We start from the raw sequence: 21,225 nt of genomic DNA, 5'->3' as shown, positions 1-21,225 counted from the left end.
GCCTGAACCCTGATTGAAATGGATCCAGAGATAGTGGTGCAGGGAGGAGGGGGTTCAGATTTGTTAGGCACTGGGGAACGTTTTGGGACAAACTGGGCCTGTACAAGAGGGAAGGGCTCCACTTGAACCAAAATGGAACCAGACTGCTGGCACTAAACACAAAAAGGTGGCAGAGCAGCTTTTAAACTAAACCCTTGGGGAAAGCTGACACAGGAGCTGGGAAGAATTCGGTTTGGGTTAAATCATCCCTAAGAGATGAAAATGAAATGTTTTCGATTGCCCAAATGCAAAAGGGGAGGAAATAGGCCATGAGTATGTGGTGGGACATGATAGCCAATCAAAGAGGCCTAGGTGCCATAGCAAAAGATCCATATGCCAGAGACATCTGGAGAGGACACCATGTATAGGTGTTTCTGTGCAAATGCTAGAAGCCTCTGAGCCAAAATGGAGGAGTTGAAGTGCCTGGTTTTAAAGGAGAACCTAAATCTAGTGGGCATTGCGGAAACCTGGTGGAATGGAGAAAACCAGTGGTTTATGGTCATCTCTGGATATAAACTCTACAGGAAGGACAGGAAAGGGCGTAATGGGGGAGTTATTTTTCTGTACATCAAAGAGGGCATAGAGTTGAGCAGACTAGAACACCTAAAGAGGGCAGACTGTTCCACAGAAGCACTGTGGGTGACAATACTGGGCTCTAAAACTAATTTAGTACTAGGAACATGCTATTATCCCCCAGACCAGAATGCTCAGAGTGATCTTGAGATAGAAAACAAAATCAGGGCGTCCTCCAAATGAGGAAATATTGTAATAATGGGAGACTTCAATTACCCCCACATTGACTGGATAAATCAATTTCCAGTCATGACAAAGAGGTTACGTTTCTTGATGCCCTAAACAACTATGCCCTAGAACAGTTGGTCATGGAACTGACTAGAGGGCGGTGATCCTGGATTTAATCCTAAATGGTGTTGCCCAGAATCTAATATGACATGTAAATGTTGTTGAACCAATTGGAAACAGTGACCATAGTGCTATCAGACTTAATATATATTTAAGTAGAAAATTCCCAAGAAAGTCCAGCACAGTCACATTTGACTTCAAAGAGGAAATGTCTCTAAAATGAGGGAACTGGTGAAAAGGAAGTTGAAAGCGGGAGCCAAGAGGGTTAAATCCCTTCAGAATGCTTGGAGGTTACTCAAAACCACAGTAATAGAAGCCCAGCTAAAAAGTATACCACAGGTTAGGAAACACAGCACCAAGTCCAAGAGGTCACTGGCATGGTTAATGAGTAGTAGTGTCAAGGAAGCTGTTAGAGAAAAGAGGGCTTCCTTCAGAAAATGAAGTCTTGCTCAAATGAGGAAATCAAAAGGGAGCAGAAGGTTGCACAAAGGCAATGCAAGCAGACAATAAGAGATGCAAAAAAGCATTTTAAAGAGCATAATGCTAGCAACATCAAGGTCAACGATAAAGAATTCTTTAAATATCTCAGAAGCAGGAAACCAGCTAGGGAAGCAGTTGGACCATTGGATGACAATGGGGTTAAAGGAGTACTAAGGGAGGATAAGGAGATTGCAGAGAAGCTGAATGAATTCTTTTCATCAGCACTGCAGAAGATATAGGACAGATACTTGTGCTTGAACTAATGCTTTCAGGAAGGGAGTCTGAGGAACTGAGGCAAATAGCGGTGACAAAAGACAAAGTTCTCAACCTTATTGACAAGGTGAAAGTAAATACATCACTGGGCCCAGGTGGTATCCATCCTAGAGTTCTTAAAGAACTCAAATATGAAAGTGCTGATCTTCTAACCAAAATATGCAAGATGTCGCTAAGATCAGCCTCTGTACTGGAGAGTACAGAGAATAGCCAGTGTAACACCAACTTTTAAAAAGGGATCCAGAAGGATCTGGGAAATTACAGGCCGGTTAGCTTAATGTCTGTTCCGGGTAAATGATTGAAAGCATTATTAAAGATAAAATTAATGAGCATATAGAAGTACAGGCCTTGCTGAAAAAGAATCAACATGGCTTCCACGAAGGTGGGTCTTGTCTCTCTAACCTTTTAGAGTTCTTTGAGAGTGTCAATAAACATGTGGACCAGGATGATCCAGTAGACATTGTTTACTTGGATATCCAAACGGTGTTTGACAAAGGCCCTCACCAAAGACTCCTGAGCAAACTTAGTAGTCATGGAATAAGAGAGTAGTCATGGAATAAGAGAGAAGTCCTCTTATGGATCAGTAACTGGTTAAAGAGCAGAAAGCAGAGAGTAGGAAAAATGGAAAATTCTCCCAATGGAGGGATGTAAATAGTGGGGCCCCACGGGGATCTGTATTGGGACTAGGGATGTACAAAAGTTCCGCCACGGATCTCGGGGAGGCTGAATGCCAGCACATTCGGCCCCCTGAAATCGGTGGCGGAACGGCCTGCCCCCCCGGGATGGGACTTATCTTGGGCGGATCTTCCTGGCAGCGGTTCTTCCGACTGGCTGCCGCCGCCGCCACCATTTCCAGTTTAAAAAAAAAGTGATAGGCTACGTAAATGTTTACGTAGCCTATCACGGCTGACTTAAAAAACAACAACAACAAAAAACACGCATACGCAAATGGCGGCAGCCATGGCCACCGCCATTTGCGTTCCTTATTTTGGCACGTCTTAGTCTACATAAACATTTATGTAGACTAAGACGGCGAAAATAAGGGGAACTCTAATAGCGTAGACGCTACGCTATTTGCGTTCCCCTTATTTTCGCCGTCTTAGTCTATGTAAATGTTTACGTAGACTAAGACGTGCCAAAATAAAGAACGCAAATGGCGGCAGCCATGGCTGCTGCCATTTGCGTACACACGTGTTTTGTTTTTGTTTTTAAATCCGCCGTGATAGGCTACGTAAACATTTACGTAGCCTATCACAGCTGACTGCAGGGACGCAAACGGCGGTGGCTACGGCTGCCGCCATTTGCGTCCCTGCTAGCCAGCGGCCGGATGTCCGGCTGCTGGCGGAGCCGGCTGGCGGCTCCGCAGAATCGCTGCAGAGCACAGCCGGCTGGCCAGGATTCCGGGGGGGAAGAACGGCGCGCCTCCCCCCCCGGCCAGGATTCCGGGAGGAGGGACGGAACGCCTCCCCACCAGCATCAACATAATCCGCGGAAAGGTAAGTCACTTTCGTACATCCCTAATTGGGACCAATGCTTTTCAACTTGTTCATAAACGATCTGAAATTAGGAGTGAGCAGTGAAATGGCCAAGTTTGCCGATGACACCAATTATTTAGGGTGGTTAAAACATAAAGAGATTGTGAGGAGCTCCAAAAGGAACTCTCCAAACTGGGAGAATGGGCATCCAAATGGCAAATGCAGTTCAGTGTAAGCAAGTGTAAAGTGATGCACGTTGGGGCAAAAAATCCTAACTTCAAGTATAACCTTATGGGATCTGAGCTAGTGGTGATCAACCAACAAAGAGATCTTGGGGTTGTGGTGGACAGCTCAATGAAAATATCAACCCGGTGTGCTGCCACTGTACAAAAGGCAAACTCTATGTTAGGCATAATTAGAAAAGGAATTGAGAATAAAACTGCCAATATCATACTGCCCCTATACAAATCAGTGGTGCGACCACACTTAGAATACTGTATACAGTTCTGGTCACCACACCTAAAAAAGGATATTGTAGAGCTGGAAGAAGTGCAGAAAGGGGCAACTAAAATGATGAAGGGGCTGGAGCATCTCCCCTATGAAGGAAAGTTACAACAGCTGGGATTGTTGAGCTTGGAAAAAAAGGAGGGTAAGGAACCATATGATAGAGGTGTACAAAATTATGCATCATGTGGAGAATGTGGATAGGGAGACATTTCTCTCTCTCTCTCTCTCTCTCAAAATACTAGAACCTGGGGTCATCCAATGAAGCTGATTGGTGGGAGACTCGGGACAGATAAAAGGAAGTCTTTCTTCACACAGCACATAGTTAAAACTATGAAATTTGCTCCCACAAGATGTAGTGATGTCCACCAATTTGGATGGCTTTAAAAGGGGGTTAGACAAATTCTTGGAGAAGAAGGAACTCAATGGCTGCTAGTCCTGATGGCTGTATGCTACCTCCAGTATCAGAGGCAGTATGCCTATGTGCACCAGTTGCTGGGGAACATGGGCAGGAGGGTGCTGTTGCACTCATGTCCTTCTTGTGGGTTCCTGGTCGACAGCTAGTTGGCCACTGTGTGAACAGAATGCTGTACTAGATGGACCTTGGTCTGATCCAGCAGGGCTCTTCTTATGTTCTTATGAAGATGTTGCTGTTAAATTTTTTTCTTTTTTCATGCTGAAGGTTTACATTCGGGCAAATCAGCCTTCCCCAACCTGGTGCCCTCCAGACTACAAATCCTATCATGGCCACTGGCCTTATAGACCATAATTTGGAACACTGAAAACATCTTTTTACCTAAAATTTCTGACTATACAAAAGGGCATTGTGAAACTATCTGATTTACTGCAGGTCTAGCGTATGCTTGTCTTCTTACTGCCCCACGTACTGCTTTTGAACTTCGTGAAAACTCAGTTTTCATAGATGATATCAAAGAGCTGTTGAAGCAACTTTAGCAGCTTGACTTCTGGCCTTCACAGAGGCTTTCTACAGAAATAACTGTTCTCGAGAATGGAGAGACTAGCCAATGCTGGTCTCAGGGTTGCATTATAGAGTGATTTAACCATGAATCAGTGTTAGGGCTTACGTAAAAAAAATGTGTCAATAAAATGTTGTGCCTTGTCATTTGATGGGCACTACATAAGGAAGAATGTTCTCAAGTTGCAAGTCCTGTGGTTAAGAGGGGAGCGATCATTCTGGAATGTTTACATGCTCGTTCTTAACAAATTACTTGGTTGAATAATATGCTATAAAGGACAGATTCCTGATAAAGGTTTTGTAGCTAACAGCTTGATTTTCCAGCAGGGCTCCCATATCTTTAAAAGCTGCACAAGAAATCTGCAGGTGAAGCTTTCTACATTTTCATGCTTCACCTTGAATTTCTTTAAAAGTACAGGAGCCCTGCCAGGAAAAATATCTGGCTGCCTATTTGCAGCTTGTGTTTAAATTATATTGAGATCATGGATGCTTTTACCAGACGAAAACCATTATTGTCACTGCTTCCAGGCCCATGTGAGTATGCAAGAAAAGAGAGTATGGCCCTGTTTAGACATCACGCTAAGCTATGATGGTTAGGTGTTTTGAGCTAACCATATTGGCATAGTATGATGTCTGAATAGGCGTCTGTCCCAACCATGGTGGTTTATTAAGCACGGACTAACCATGTTCACCAACCACTTGCTGCAAGATTATTAGTGGGCTCTACCATGGCTAAGTATGATGTCTGAATAGCCTTCATGGTTAATTGAGAGCTGCCATAGAGCTCTGCAGCTAGAGTGGCCAAAGAAGGAGTAGCTGCCGAGAGCCAAAATGGCTGGCAGCACCAAGCACCAAAATGGCCGACACTGCAAAGGCTGCTGTGATGCATGGCCGCCCATCCAGAGAACTGTGGGTTCCTGCAAGAGGGAGGGTGGTTAGAGAATGGTTAGTCTAACCACGTTCATAACACGGTTACCTGCACGTGTGGCAGTAGCACTTGCAGTGGTTAGTGGTAACCACCATGCTCAATGGTTAGCCTAACTACCCTTCCCCAATGTGTGTCTGAACAGGGCTTATGTGTTGTATTGTACAGTATGTCTTTGTAGTACATGGACCCTCTCACCAAGAAAAGTAGAGATTATGCTTTTTTAAAATCAGGAGTTAAGGTGGGTCACCTTTCCGTGGCACTCTATAGGTTAGTCTGCTACACCTCTTTGCTCTTTTCCTCTGTAGGTCCTGCTGCTTGTCTCTTGATTATCCTTACATGCATAGCCTTTGACACTGTGACTAATGCATCTTGAAATGTACAGAGCTTAAAAAAAAGACTTTCAGGTACAGGCATGTTTTATAACACTAGAAAGCAGGTGAGCAGAGAAGGCAGGTCACTTGCAATACACAATTACAGTCTCTGTAGGAATCACTGGATTCTGAAGGCAGCTTTGTATTTATGTATTCTTTCCCCCAGCTATGGCAAGATGGGAGATAAGTGAAAAGATGTATCTCAAAGGCACCTTTCTAATAAGGCTTTTAAGGCTTTAATATTAGTTTCCAAACGGAAACCCAGAGTTCTTCAAAGGAAGCTTGTTGGCTTTTGGGCATTAATGTACTCTAAAATTTTCTGGGCATTGCTTTAACTGGGGCTTTCTGGTAGCAATTCCAGCGTCTTATTTAATCTGGAATCTATAAGTGGCTCTACTTGAACTAAAATTATATTCACCAAGTATCATACAAATTCTGCAGGCATGTGGGTGTATATCAATTGAAAGATCTTATTTTTAAGAAAAGAACATAATGAAGTAAATAAGTTTAAAACAAAAGGATAATAATTACATCAAGACTTCTAATACAAGAGCCAAAGCTTCCTATCGGACACTTTCAACCAACTTCATGCAGTTCTAATATACAAAAAAAGGATCCCCACTTCTGGTAATGAATATATCACTTGAATTGTTTTGAAATAAATAAAAACAATGAGTTTCCATTTTTTTCTCAACCAGATTTTTGTTGGTAATTGTTCGTGAGTCCAAAATTTAGCTACCAGTATTCTGGCTGTTAAGTTTGCTGCCAAAGTTATGAAGCTAAGCTTTCAATCGCATATTGTATGCATGTATATCTATATATCTATATATAGAGGGAGAGAGAGAGAGAGAGACAGACAGACAGTCTGGTGTAAAGCGGCACAACAGCAAAACAACAAGGAGGTTCTGATTCTGCTGTGGATGCAGTCAATCTTAAGGTAAAATGTACAGCAAAGATAGAAAGACTAGTAGTGGAGTATTAAAAATATATTTTAAGCTAAAAAATTTGCCTTCTGCCCACATCAGCAGCTGTGGGGTGTGTGTGTGTGCGTGTGTGTGTGTGACAAAGAAAGAAAGACTAACAGAACATTTTTTAAAAGAAATTTACACACACACACACACCCGTATTTGGAAATGTCTAGAGCTAAGCCCCTAAGGTAGGTAGGGGTGTGTGTGTGTGTGTGTGTGTGTGTGTGTGCATGTATGAATGAATATGAGGTGTGCACCAACCCACCTGCTTTGACTCAGACCCTGATTTGGCACTTCAGAAAACATCCTACTTTTCCTCAGACCACCTTGGAGTTGGTCTAGTTTGACTCTGTACCAAACCTAAGTCAATGGAGACTGAACATAACAGTGCTGTGAGTAGAGCATTCTAAGGGTTGTGGGGTTTTTTTGCCCTTCGGGAAATAATCCCCCAAAAGGCTAGAGGACAGGAGGAGTCTTGAGTTTTACCTAGCATACTACACATGGGTCATGGGATGTTTCTGTGTCTGTTCTTAATAAAATACAAGCCTGTGTGATTACGATGCCCAGTTTGAAATCTGTATCTCTTATACAAAGAAAAGAAATGAAACTGAAAGCTTACACAGAGAGCTGTGGGGAGAGAGAGAGAGAGAGAGTGTGTATGTGTGTGTGTTTTACATTGTAATTGTTTTAATAAGATATTTTGCAAGAGGAGCTGGGCCTTGGAACCTAAATTTCATTGCTATCAAATGTTACATATCTAATGCTACTGCATGCACCAGTTTCAATTCTGCAGAGTATTAATTCAGGTGTTTATATTTGCAAGGGGGAAAATTAGTCACATTCTGGCTCCCTGTGTACACTTGTTGCTTATTTATTCCAACTTGTATCCTATAGCATTCCAAAGCCTTGGGGTGGGTAATGACAATACAGCATCATGACTTAGTCCCGTGTTGCTTGTTCTAAGGCTTTGATAAAGCATCAAATGAAGGTGCCTGGCAGTCTTGAATGTTTAACTTGAAACAAGTTGTGAGTGCAAATGTTTGTTTTCTCATTCATGCTCACCATGTAAACTCCTTGCAGGAAACTGCAGGAAACTGTAAGTAAATGAAACTTGAAAGTGGTCCAGCACTGAAACTGTTGGCTGGCTATTGAGCTTTTTCTTATTTTTAGTTAATCTCAGTTAAGATTTCTTATCTTAACTGTGTACACATCCCCTGCCCCGCATACTCAAGCCCAGACATTTTTTTACGTTTATGGCACCCTGACTTTGGGGACTAGGCCTGCCATGCTGCTTAACCCAGCCTTCGGAGACCAGGCGCTCTCCAGATGTTTGGACTACAGCTCCCAGCATTCCTGACTCTTGGCCATGTGGCTGGGGCTGATGGGAGTTGAAGTCCAAAACATTTGAAGGGCACCTGGTTATGGAAGGCTGGCTTAGCCTGTAACCATTGATAATACAATACTTAATTAATTACTATGGCTTTCTCTTAAAACCAGTTGTGCTGTGGCAGAGAGTCCCTCTGTTTACTGTTTCAGAAGGGAAACTCCTCTTATTTAGAGAAACCTGTGTTGCATGTTCCAGTTACACATCTAAAAATAAATACAGTAGGCTTGATCCAGACTTAGTCATGCTTAGAGTAGACCCATTAAAATCAATGGGCTTAAGGTAGTCATGACTGACTTTTCTCATTGATTTCATTGGGTTTACTCTAAGCATGAATAAACCTGAATTCAACCCAATATAAGTTTGAGTTCTCCCTAATTACAAGTGAAGGACAGCCCTGCTCAATAGATTTGTCCCTTCCTGTCTCAGTTTCTTTATCATGGGCTTCAATAATATCCTTAGGGCTATTTTATTCTGACTATTTGGGGTACTTTTTTCTGTATATTTTATAGCCTTTCTGAGAAGGGGTGACCAGGCATAGATTCACTATTGCTTGATTTACATGTGATCATTTATATTCATTTTGATGGTCTTCACTCACCTTCTTCATAATCTTCTTAATATTCTTTTGCCTTTTAGTACTTACAGTAACATGTACTTAACAGTACATTGAGCCAAAGTGTCCTCAGTGACTTCAAGCTATTTTCCTTAAGAATCAGTACCTAGTTCAATTACCATTATTTAAGACTAGTTGGAGTATATTTAACCATGTCTATCCATTTGTATTGCATTTGTGCCACTTAAGACCCATGCTCCCAGTTGGACAGTGTAGGTTGAAGTGGAAAATGTCCCAAGACATGTTCTTTTATGGGAAATTAGGTATTCAGAGAGAATAGCCCCATGCCGCCCTGACACTTGGTCTCCGTGGATATGTGACGATTAGTCTGAGGAGATCAAATTACTGCAGAAAGGCATTCATTTTCTGAAATCAGTGCTTTATTGTTATTTATTTAGCATGTATCATGCTGTCCATGCCAGTTTTGTGAGTTCTCTTAATATGGTTTCCAGAACATTAAGCAGCACAGAGCCAGTTTATACCACTGTGCGCTGTGAGCATAGAAATGTCTACCTATTGATCTGTAAAAAGGCATATTTTCTGTGATAGTCTTCCTTTGCTTCTTAATACATTAGGTTTGTGAGGTGTCTGTGTTTTTCTCTTGACCAAATCCATATTGCCTGTTTGCTAATGCTTGATGCCTGTGAGCAGGTTCACAAACTGATAAACTGGATCAGTATGATGCCTCTGGACCTCTCTTACTCATTCCCACAATTATGCGCTACAGTGCTTTCTATGCTTACGGCAGCTATTTCAGCCACTGAGATAATAGAAATGGCAGCTGGTTGCTGCAGATGCTAGATGGGCCTGTTCACTCCCATTATCCATGTGAACGGTGTCTCCAAGATGGCTGGAAGGTATCTAGTGGAGCGGCTCTGGAGCCTGGCTTTTTGTATCAAACCAGTATATTCTTACAGGTAGGAAAATCTGCAGGAGCAGATTTAAAAAACACTGATTCTTCATTAATATTTAAGCATATAAGGTACTTTCTATTATTATTTGTTCTCTGCTCTTCAGCCCAAAGGCTTATTGGAGCAGCTAAAATAATTTAAAAAGCATAACACTGAAACATGGTAAAAACAACAGAGTAGTGAGAGAAAATAGAAATGGTTTGTGTCATGCCAGAATAAAACTGCAGAGTTAAAATGGATGGGTCTGTCTATAATGGGTCAGACCAACACATCACCCATATTCAGTATTGTTAGCTCTGACTAATAGTGTGCAGGGTTTCAGGCAGTCTTTTCAAGTCCTGCAATTGCAAAAGACCAGTCTCTTTTTTCCTCAGGATTGAATCTGACACAGAACCTAGATGGCCATGCCACACTCCGCTAGCGACCTGTGGTCTTTCCATTCTGCGTACCTGGGGCCTCCCACAAGTTGCCTGTGTGCCCCTATGTGCCTATGGACACCTCTTGTAGTGCCTGCCAGGCTCTGTGTCTCTCCTGATTTTTATTTTGTTAAGATTTTAAACATTACTTTTTAACTTGGAGTCTGGCATGCCGCAAAGTGAAGGGCTGCCCTCTAGCTTCATCTTTCAGTTCAAAGGGGTGGTTTCTTGGGTTACAGCACAGACCCCACCTCTGTGCTGTACTTGGTTTCTTGGACAAATTGCTCTTCTTTTAGTTCCACCAGTTTGCCTTCTGGGAAATGAATGTGACTTACTGGAGGTAGATGGGTTGTAGGCAATAGTAAAAAAAACAGACTAGTGCAACACATGGGATGGGTATATAGCAGGGGTAGGAAACTCAGTGCCCACGAGCATGAATGCGTTCCCAGACTTGGTCTTGGCACCTACCAAGTCTTGGCACCTACCAAGGTCTTGATGCCCTATCCTCTGACTTTTTTTAATTAACACATTTTCTTACCAGCAGCTGGGATTGCTGTGAAATAGCTTTCTGCTGGTGCTGAAAACTGTGGGTTCAAAGGAGTTATTTAATGTGTTGGGGCTCAGCCTGCCTTGTAGTCAGTTTTTTAGGCAGGTTACTTGTCCTTTGCCAGGCCTCTCATAGCAGCTGTTTTCTGGTGGTGAAACCCAGTTTGAGAAACCCAGGACAGTTTCTCAAACTGCCAAATGTGCCCATGGCTCAAAGAGATTGCCTACTCCTGGTGTATAGGATCCAGTGTTAAATGGTAGAGGTGCGTCTTTGGTGAAATTTTGAAGATATGAAAAGTGAGGTGAATTGCAAGTCTATTTTCCTCCTTACAAGCCTGGCTGACATTTCGCCATAAAAACCCTAAGCTACTTACCTTTCTTACAAGGGAAGAGAGTTGACCTATATAATAAATGCAGGACATTCCTATAAAGCAGAATTTAGTTCAGGAACACCAGGACCTTTAATAATCCTATTGGTAAAAAAAAATTCTACCAAAAGCAATAAACTACTCTGTTTAAGGCGTCACTGTAGACAAGCAACAGTCTTTCTTGTACTTGGTTTTTTTTTGCCCCTTTATAAAACTAACTACAAACTTAAGCTTTCCCAAATGAATAGGGAACTCTGCATTTATTCACTACATTTACTAGTTCGATTATGCACATGGGTATTGTACAGTTAAAAAAAAATAAAAAAATATATATATACACACATTTCTTAATGAGGTTACACCCCTTTTCTTTTTCATCTTGATTTTGTTTGCAGATGGAAAATATAATTCTTGCAGCATTTGCCAAAGGTCAAAAGCTAGCGACAGTGCAAATTAATTGTGTTTTGAATAAAAATCCTGAAAAAACCTGAAGTTATATAATCTCCATTGTGTGTGTTGGCTTCCTTGTTAAAATAATGAATCTGAACTTCTTGTACTAAACTGTGTAATGCTGAACTTTAACTGAATCATTGTATTGGAAAATTGGGTGGGTAGAGGGAGAATCTCAGTATTGTGTACACTTACTACATTTTCTTGAAAACTTGTTTGATAGAGAACCTGACTTTGTAGTTAACAAATTACAAACTACGAAGTAGTTGAACTCAAACTTTTAAAAATCCTTTGTGCTGGTTACAACTTTCCTGTCTCCCAAGTATAATTAAAAGTTCAGTTTTATAGTCTTGCATCTGACTTCTGAACATAAATAGCCAGAGCATAACTATAGGAGTATTGTTATTTGGTTACTATCAATGTATTTAATTACCCAGGTTTAATTTGCTGTCACAGTTAACAAACAGCAAGTTTTGGTACGAACATTTCTGAAGGGGATCACTATTATTACTAGCATTAGTTTAAGCCATCAGTGTACATGGGCAGAAGAGGCAGGTTTCTGCCACAAGGAGCTAACAAACGAGGTATGGCTGCAGACACAAAAGTACAGAGCTGTTCTGTAACCTACTGCTTTTGTGTACTAAGATACTTTTGCTTTTTGCTTTTTCAGTTGTCAGCAAGGCAAAGCGAATCAAGTTAACGCTCTTCCATGACTGACCTGTATGGAAAATAATCAAATTTGCTATTGTTCTGCAGTTTATGGCATCTCACACACTTATTAAGGAAGAAGTTATTAGCACAGTTGATTCAATTCCTGACATACCTTTATAACTTTTAGTGCAAGAGGCCTTCTAGATGTTTTGGCCTCCAACTCCCATCAGCCCTAGCCAGCATAGCCAGTGGTGAGGGATGATGGGAGTTGTAGTCCAAAGCATCTGGAGGGCCACAAGTTGCCCATTTCTGGTTAGTGCATAACCTGTCATAACGGTTGAAGCCATTTAATGTGGACTGCTATGTAAAATTTAAATGTAAAATGGTCGCTTAAAGTTCCAAATTGTGAAGAAGAAAATTATGTTATGTCACAGAAGTGATCTTTCACATTTTTCTTGTTTTTGAAAGTGTGTGGGTCAGGATTAATTCACATTACTTACTTTTGAAAGCGACATGGAATTGCCAAGGGTATGACAGAAAGGACTTACCCATGTATCTTAGAAGTGCTCTATTGGTCTGGTTCATATGGCCACTGAAGATGGCCATCCAGCAGGAGTTGAAGTAATGCGAGGCAATGCTAATGCTGACTGTAGGCACCTGACATGGTCGTGTTTGAACTTCAGCCTTGGGGTCCTTTCCTCTGCCACTTCTAAGCCAATTACCTCTAACATTTGTCAATCCATTATAATATTTGGGTTTGATAGCATATGATACGTCCATATAGAAGATCTTATTTCAGGATGAATTATTCACATAATGTTTCCTGGAGTGAACCTGCTTTTCTGAGCCTACCTCAGAATTGCCCTAAGAAACATTATGTGGATACCATATTTCAATGTCACTTTTTCATATTTAAGTTCTGAGAGGTTCATTGCAAAAAGTAATTGCAAGGGCTAGAAATACTATGCTGGAACCAGCTCTTTATCACATTTTTTTTAAAAAAAAAATAATGCTCATAAAAATAAACGTGGGTTTTAACCAGAACAGACCTGCATAGCCTTCTCAAAATATGGTGGTATAGCAGGAAAAATTGGAGCCTGCCATTCTGGCCACCCTCTATGCACCTTTATTAAAAATTCCTTTGGCCTCCCAAGATTAAACTTATGATAGAAAAAACATGTGGCATAAACCTGTTTTTTTTTTTAATGTCTTCCCCCTGTCCTCCCTACCCCTTCCCTAGCACTAATAATTCTTGGTAATACTGTATTTCAATTTCTTTAGAAAATGTCTGAATGTATCCAGCTTTCATTTGCTGTTTGTAGAATTGGCATTTACACGGTAAGCAATATGCCATCTTTTAATGTAATTTATATTCTTGCTTGCAAAGTAATTTTTAGAACGTATGGCTTAGATCCTCGGTTGCAGTTACCCTGTGTTTCCAGCTGGAGTTGTGTGGCATAGGATTAGCAAAATGATTTTGTCATAGAAAGCTGCATTAAATAGGCAACTGTGGTTCAGTTATACCCCCTAGAAGTCAGCTTCATGTGGTGGTGTATGTGGTGGTATAAGTTGACACAGATAAGTTTCATTTTTAAAAAAAATAGTACTTTATACCCCAATTTTTCAGGATACAGGTCTTTCCAAGATAGCTCACAACATTTTGACCTAAAACTAGGAACATAAGCTGTATGGTATTGTGAGATTTGTAAGTAGTAATTAATATTCTAAGGCCTTCCAAATGAATTCTCAAGGTATAAGTAAATATTGTACGTAAACAGTCTTGTTTGTGTTCATATAAGACAGGGTGGGAAAAATATCAGACATATTTCCATTCTTTCTAACAGGCCAGCTGCTAGGGCTAGGATTATTTTTCTGTTAAAATTATGATTTAAAATATTTGCAATGGGGTCAACTTTCTGATCACAACGTGAGTGGCAAGACTTAAATCAGGGGACGCTCTTACTTCTCATTGATAACATAAAGTCTAGATATTTGCAGCACTAGCATTAAACTTGTACTGTAATAATAAGAAGGCAAACCATTTCCAAATAAAAACTATAGCTCCCAGAAACAAATAAAAATTTGTGAAAAATGCTCCGATGTGGAGAAATTCTGCACTTGTATGGCAGCCATTGTGGTGGTTCATACGCAATGGTAAATATTGACCATTCATGACTAAACCTTGGGCTCGTGTGGTCCAGTTCCCTCCCTTTCGTATCTGACACAAACCATAGCTTGTCATTCCATGTGAAGGTTAAACTGTGCTTTGTGCTTGCCTTGCGTGCCAGATTTGGAAACCTGCTTCAAACTATGGCCAATTCTAGTGTGAATGACAAGTGCAAATGAATATTATTACATCCAAAAGTATGGTTTGTGTGAACAAGGCAATGGGAGAATGAAGGAATTGGAGTGGGATTGAGGAACAGGAGTTCATGGCTCAGGTATAAACCATCAAATCTTGGCTTGCAGTTTATGTGTGAACTGGCCCATTGCAAGTGCCTCTGCCTTTGTTAACTGTTCTAAGAGACACTTTACATTGATCTTGCAGGTCATAATGAGAGAAAGGCTGGATCTACTATGAGTTTTACAAGCTAATCCCAGCACCTTCAGTTTTGTCCCAAACACAACGGAAAGCCTGGCCACATGCTGAAGCTTTGGTATTGCATGATTCTGATCATCCTGCCTATTTAGAGATATGTCATTTCATTGTGTACCAGCTGAAGTTTCCAAACACAAGGGCAGACTTTTGTAGCCTAGCCTCGAATGTACAAAGGGGTGAATGGATGCTTCTGGGTCTTCCACCTAGCAATATCCCCAAGACTTTGTCTGAGGAATTGGTGAAATGCATTCCTCACTACCATTTCAGCTGGGAATGTCCTGAGGTTATGAATCTGAGTGCTGACTGTCAATGAAGGGGTGGTTCAATTTTCCTTGGATCACAGGATGGCTGCTCTTTTATTTTGGAACTTATAACTAGGCTTTGACTGCTGCCTTCTTGGTATTTACAACATACAACTTCAATGTATAACAGTTATAAGACACACTAAGAGCACTGTGCTCAGCATGGAGAAAAAAGCAAATGAAAACAGTAGCCCCACACCAGCTGTAGCCCAAAGACATGTCTGAACACAGTGTTTTTATGGCCTTCCTAAAAGGCTGACTGAACAGATCTCTCATGTGTCCAGGAGAGACACATCACTCCTAGCAGCAGCCAGTGGTCTTGCTGATCATTAAGCCTGATCTGAAAACAGGGGAACTATATATGGGAAATTATGTCCCTTCAGGTTGGACTCATGATGTAAAGTGGTTTTAAAGGTTAAAACCAGCACAGTGAATTTAGCCTAAAATGGAGTGGTAACCAGTGGAGCTCTTGTAATACTAGTGAAATGTGTTACCCCTGGATAAATGCTGTGCCACCTCATTCTAAATCAGCTGCAGTTCTGGAATGTCTTCAAGGGTAGTACTATGTAAGTTGTATGACAGTGATCAAACTGAGGGGTCACCAGAGCATTTAAAACGGTACCAATGCCCTTGTTTTCTAGATAGGTCACAGCAAATGTACCAGAGGATCTGTACTATTGGCCACCCCTGTGGCCAGGACCTGGAATGTAAGATCAATGAATCAAGGTAAGCTGGATGTGGTCAAACTTGAGATGGCATGATTGAACATCGACATCTTGAGAATCAGCGAACTAAAATGGACAAGCATGGGCGAATTTAATTCAGGTGACCATCATATCTACTACTGTGGGCAAGAATCCCTTAGAAGAAATGGAGTAGCACTCATAATCAACAAAAGGGTGGGAAAAGCAGTACTGGGGTACAATCTTAAAAACGATAGAATGATCTCAGTACAAATCCAAGGCAAACCATTCAACATCACAGTAATTCAAGTCTATGCCCCAACCACTGATGCCGAAGAAGTTGAGGTTGATCGGTTCTATGAAGACCTACAACACCTTCTAGAACTAACACTAAAAAAAGATGTCCTCTTCATCATAGGGGATTGGAATGCTAAAGTAGGAAGTCAAGAAATCACTGGGATAACAGGCAAGCATGGCCTTGGTGTACAAAATGAAGCAGGACAAAAGCTAATAGAGTTTTTCCAAGAGAACACGCTGATCATAGCAAATACTCTTTTCCAACAGCACAAGAGGCAACTCTACACATGGACATCACCAGATGGTCAATATCGAAATCAGATTGATTATGTCCTTTGCAGCCAAAGGTGGAGAAGCTCTATACAGTCAGTAAAAACAAGACCTGGAGCTGACTGTAGCTCAGATCATGAGCTGCTTGTTGCAAAATTTCAGCTTAAATTGAAGAACGTCGGGAAAACCACTAAACCATTCAGGTATGACCTAAATCATATACCTTATGAATATACAGTGGAGGTAAGGAATAGATTTCAGGGATTAGACCTGATAGACAGAGTGCCTGAGGAACTATGGACAGAGGTCCGTAACACTGTTTAGGAGGCAGCAACGAAATCCATCCCAAAGAAAAAGAAATGCAAGAAAGCCAAGTGGCTGTCTGATGAGGCTTTACAAGTAGCTGAGGAAAGAAGGGAAGCGAAGAGCAAGGGAGAAAGGGGAAGATATATCCAACTGAATGCAGAGTTCCAGAGAATAGCAAGGAGAGACAAGAAGGCCTTCTTAAATGAACAATGCAAAGAAATCGAGGAAAACAACAGAATGGGAAAGACTAGAGATCTCTTCAAGAAAATCGGAGCTCTCAAGGGAACGTTTTGTGCAAAGACAGGCATGATAAAGGACAAAGAAGGCAGGGACCTAACAGAAGCAGATGAGATTAAGAAGAGGTGGCAAGAATACACAGAAGAACTATACAGGAAAGATCTGAATGTCCCTGATAGCCATGATAGTTCGGTCACTGAACTTGAGCCAGACATCCTAGAGAGTGAAGTCAAGTGGGCCTTAGGAAGCATTACTAACAACAAAGCTAGTGGAGATGACAGTCTTCCAGTGTCAAGGGCTCCTTGGAGGCCTCTCTCAGTTTAATCCAGTAGCTAAGTCCAGACACAGACAAAGGGATTCCTTTCAAAGCTTTATTCTTCTTTTACAACTTAACAACTATACTGTTTGCAACTAGATCTGAGCAGCACAGTACCTATGCCCTAAGTTGGAACAGTTGGTCCCCGGTTGAAAGGGAATTACTGGCAGACCCCTGAACTTAAGAACTAGGGAGAGTCCATCCCCTTTTCCCTTGGATCCTCTGGGCGCAGCCGTTGTTTGCGCGCCAACCGGGCACTACGCCTCCTTTCCACGCCCTCCATCTGGCGCCGCTCTCTGCGTCTGCATCGCACATCCACCAAGTCTGCTATCCGCGCTCTGTTACTCCCTGGACTGCTATCTAAGCTAGGAATGTTGGTGGGAGGAATCTCCGTCAGCTGTTGGCTCTGGGAAAGAGGAATGCGCTCCCCTCCCAGGAGCGACTGCTCTTCCTCAGAATCAGAACTACTCTGGGATTCTATGGGCTCAGTGTCCACCCTGACATCCAGCTGAGCTGTTAAAGTGCTACACTCAATATGCCAACAAATTTGGAACACTCAACAGTGGCCACAAGACTGGAAAAGGTCAGTTTACATCCCAATTCCAAAGAAGGGCAATGCCAAAGAGTGTTCCGACTACCGTACAATTGCGCTCATTTCACATGCCAGCAAGGTGATTCTCAAAATCCTACAAGCTAGGCTTCAGCAGTATGCGAACCGAGAACTACCGGAAGTACAAGCTGGGTTTCGAAGAGGCAGAGGAACTAGAGATCAAATCGCCAACTTTCGCTGGATCATGGAGAAGGCAAGAGAATTCCAGAAAAAGTCTATTTCTGCTTCATTGACTATGCTAAAGCCTTTGATTGCGTGGATCACAACAAACTGTGGCAAATTCTGAAAGAGATGGGGGTACCAGACCACTTACCTGTCTCCTGAGAAACCTGTACGAGGGTCAAGAAGCAACAGTAAGAACCAGACATGGAACAACCGATTGGTTCAAAATTGGGAAAGGAGTACGACAAGGCTGCATATTGTCGCCCTGCTTATTTAACTTATATGCAGAGTACATCATGAGAAACGCCGGGTTGGATGAATCACAGGTCGGAATTAAGATTGCCGGGAGAATTATCAACAACCTCAGATACGCAGATGATACCACCCTAATGGCCGAAAGCGAAGAGGATCTCAAGAGCCTCTTGTTGAGGGTGAAAGAGGAGAGTGCAAAAGCTGGTTTGAAACTCCACATTACAAAAACGAAGATCATGGCATCTGGCCCCATCACTTCCTGGCATATAGAAGGGAAAGAAATGGAAGCGGTGACAGATTTATTTTCTTGGCTCCAAGATCACGGCAGACGGTGACTGTAGCCATGAAATTAAAAGACGCTTGCTCCTTGGGAGGAAAGCTATGGCCAACCTAGACAGCATAGTAAGAAACAGAGGCATTACCTTGCCGACAAAGGTCCGTCTAATCAAAGCTATGGTTTTCCCAGTAATAATGTATGGCTGTGAGAGTTGGACTATAAGGAAGGCTGAGCGCCGAAGAATTGATGCTTTCGAACTGTGGTGCTGGAGAAGACTCTTACGAGTCCCCTGGACTGAAAGGAGGTCAAACCAGTCCATCCTAAAGGAAATCAACCCTGAGTGCTCATTGGAAGGACAGATACTGAAGCTGAAGCTGAAATATTTTGGCCACCTAATGCGAAGAGAAAACTCTCTGGAAAAGACCCTGATTCTGGGAAAGACTGAAGGCAAAAGGAGAAGGGGACGGCAGAGGATGAGATGGCTAGATAGCATCACTGATGCAATGAATATGGACTTGAGCACGCTCCGGGAGAGAGCGCAGGACAGGAAGGCCTGGCGTGCTATGGTCCATGGGGTCACGAAGAGTCGGACACGACTGAACGACTGAACAACAACAACAATGAAACTGTTGCTTTGGGGAAATCTGACTTCATCCAGGTCAGATACATCTGTCTCCCCTGTCAACAGACTGCCATAAGCATTTCAGCCTTCCACTTTGTATTCAGTGTCAGTTGGCTTGTCTTCAGTTTGCTTATCAGCTATAGCAGGCTGTTCCTTATGTTTCTGTGCAGCATAGTTGTTCCTTCTGTGTGAGATCCCATGCTGCACTGGTAGCATTTGAAATGGGGAGATCCAGTGGGATGGAAAGATGATAATATGAATTCTTACCATGCCATTAGTGCCAGCCCCCACTAAGATGAGGCACTGCTGTAGGAAGGATGGAAGTATCATTGACCCATTCCCACATGGTCTCCCTATTCCAGATGTTATCAGCTCAGTTTGTGACCTAATGACACAGAAGCAGAGTTCATACTGCACAGGTAACATAAGAACTGGCTCTGAGGCTGCAGTACCTGGATTAAATATAAAAGAGAGGTACAGCTGTGTGAGGTTTGTACACTGATGACTCCAAACACTGTGTCTGTACAATCTTATCCAGCAGTCTCATATTCAAACATGACCCACCATTGCACTAATTCATTGTTAACCCTCAGGGCTTTGATTCCCTAGATGTAACACATGTTCAAGAAGAACTGGACTGTTGCATGGTTTTACAAGAAATCTGAAAGAGGGATAGCCCATATGTGATACTGTAATTCAGTGTATGTGGATACCTCTGGCATGAACATAGCCTGTAGGACAGTCTGAGTATTATCTTTGCACTGAGATATGGCAAATATAAGATCTATTGGGGGAAGCTCTTGCTGATCTGTATCTTCTCCAGACTGCAACACAAGTGATCTGTGTGATGCTACTGGGTGTTATCTTTTCTAGAGGGTCCACATCACTTGTCCCAGTGTGTGGATTTCTAGATGCCTGTGCTTTGTAATGGCAAAAGTGGATTGGACACAATATCTATATAGTCTTTAGGACTGTTCCATTGATGGTGTAATCTCCTGCAATGTACAGATTTTGCTACAAGCTTCCCTGTTAAACGCTAATCTGACTTGACTGTTTATCATCCAAGACATGACAGGATTACAGCAAGGGAATTTAAAGCCATAGGGCATAGCAAGCCACCTGTGTTAGCTCTTTGCCAAAGGCTAGTCAAGTATCTGACCACAGGGAAAACTATGAGGGAATATATGAGCAAAAGTGCAAATGGATGCACTTTTGGAAATGTGAATATGTGCAGCCTTTTGTCTTGGCAGAGGGTGGTGTTTGTGCTCATTAAACTTTGCTTCCAATCCACTTTTGCATTTACAAAGTACAGGCATCTAGAAATCCACTCATTAAACAGCTGGTATTTGGAGGAAAGGAACTATAAACATAGAATCTGCACTATTAAGCCAATGGCAGTCATTTTAGTATTGGTACTCTATTTGAAAAACTCTTCTGCTTCCTTTTTCCCCCAATATGGGGGAAAATATGTTTCATTTTACCCTGTTTGGAAATGCACACATGAAGACAACTCTGGTCCTGTCAAGTACAGTACATAGAAAATGCAGGGTGTAGAATCTTTTTCTATGAAAGAGGCTAGCATGGCACCTTGTAGACTACAAAGACTATGCACATTGAAGAAAAGTGTATGCATGCACAAATATTCACTAGGAATATATTATAGCCAAGATTTCTTCTATAAGAGCTCTTCCCCCCTCCCCCCAGTGACTGCATCAACCAAAAATGATCACATACAGTTAGATTAGATGGTACTGTGGACACCACCACAGGCACTGTATCATATTCAAGGTGAATATCAGCAATTTTATACTCAAAGTGCCCTGCAAACATGTCACAGCAGGTCTCCCAAGGTTCTACAGGAAGCCTGCTAGGGCCAGAGTTCAGTAGTCCATTCATCACGTGGAAAAGCTCTGTTGGATGTCTCCTCAAGGATGCAATTGAGGCTGAGAAGTAGAAACATTTCTCAACTACTGCCATCATAAAATACTCACATTAATGTGCTCTCACTTGTGTTCAGACATACTCTGTATGAGATTTCTGACATCTGCATTTTAGTAATGGTCCCTCCTGTTTAA

At 42.0% G+C, this 21,225-nt stretch overlaps 1 protein-coding gene across 14 annotated transcripts in view; it reads left to right on the top strand.

The window, feature by feature from the left end:
- Positions 1–21,225, top strand: part of ARL15 (ARF like GTPase 15) — a 447,774-nt gene that overhangs the window by 215,105 nt on the left and 211,444 nt on the right. For 9 of the 14 annotated variants that reach the window (XM_084833220.1, XM_084833222.1, XM_084833213.1 and 6 more), the window contains exon 2: positions 13,499–13,555. The exons of the other annotated variants lie outside the window; for them this stretch is intronic. In XM_084833220.1, the coding sequence (XP_084689346.1) occupies positions 13,499–13,555 (57 nt within the window). The remainder of the gene's footprint in view (positions 1–13,498; positions 13,556–21,225) is intronic. 14 annotated transcript variants of the gene reach the window in all.

Source organism: Heloderma suspectum, chromosome 2, assembly GCF_057233095.1.
Source record: "Heloderma suspectum isolate Gila_16-S chromosome 2, 16-S_ref, whole genome shotgun sequence".
Taxonomy (NCBI): Eukaryota; Metazoa; Chordata; class Lepidosauria; order Squamata; family Helodermatidae; genus Heloderma; species Heloderma suspectum.
The sequence above is the reverse complement of the archived record's forward strand: the minus strand, read 5'-3'. Positions and strand labels throughout refer to the sequence as shown.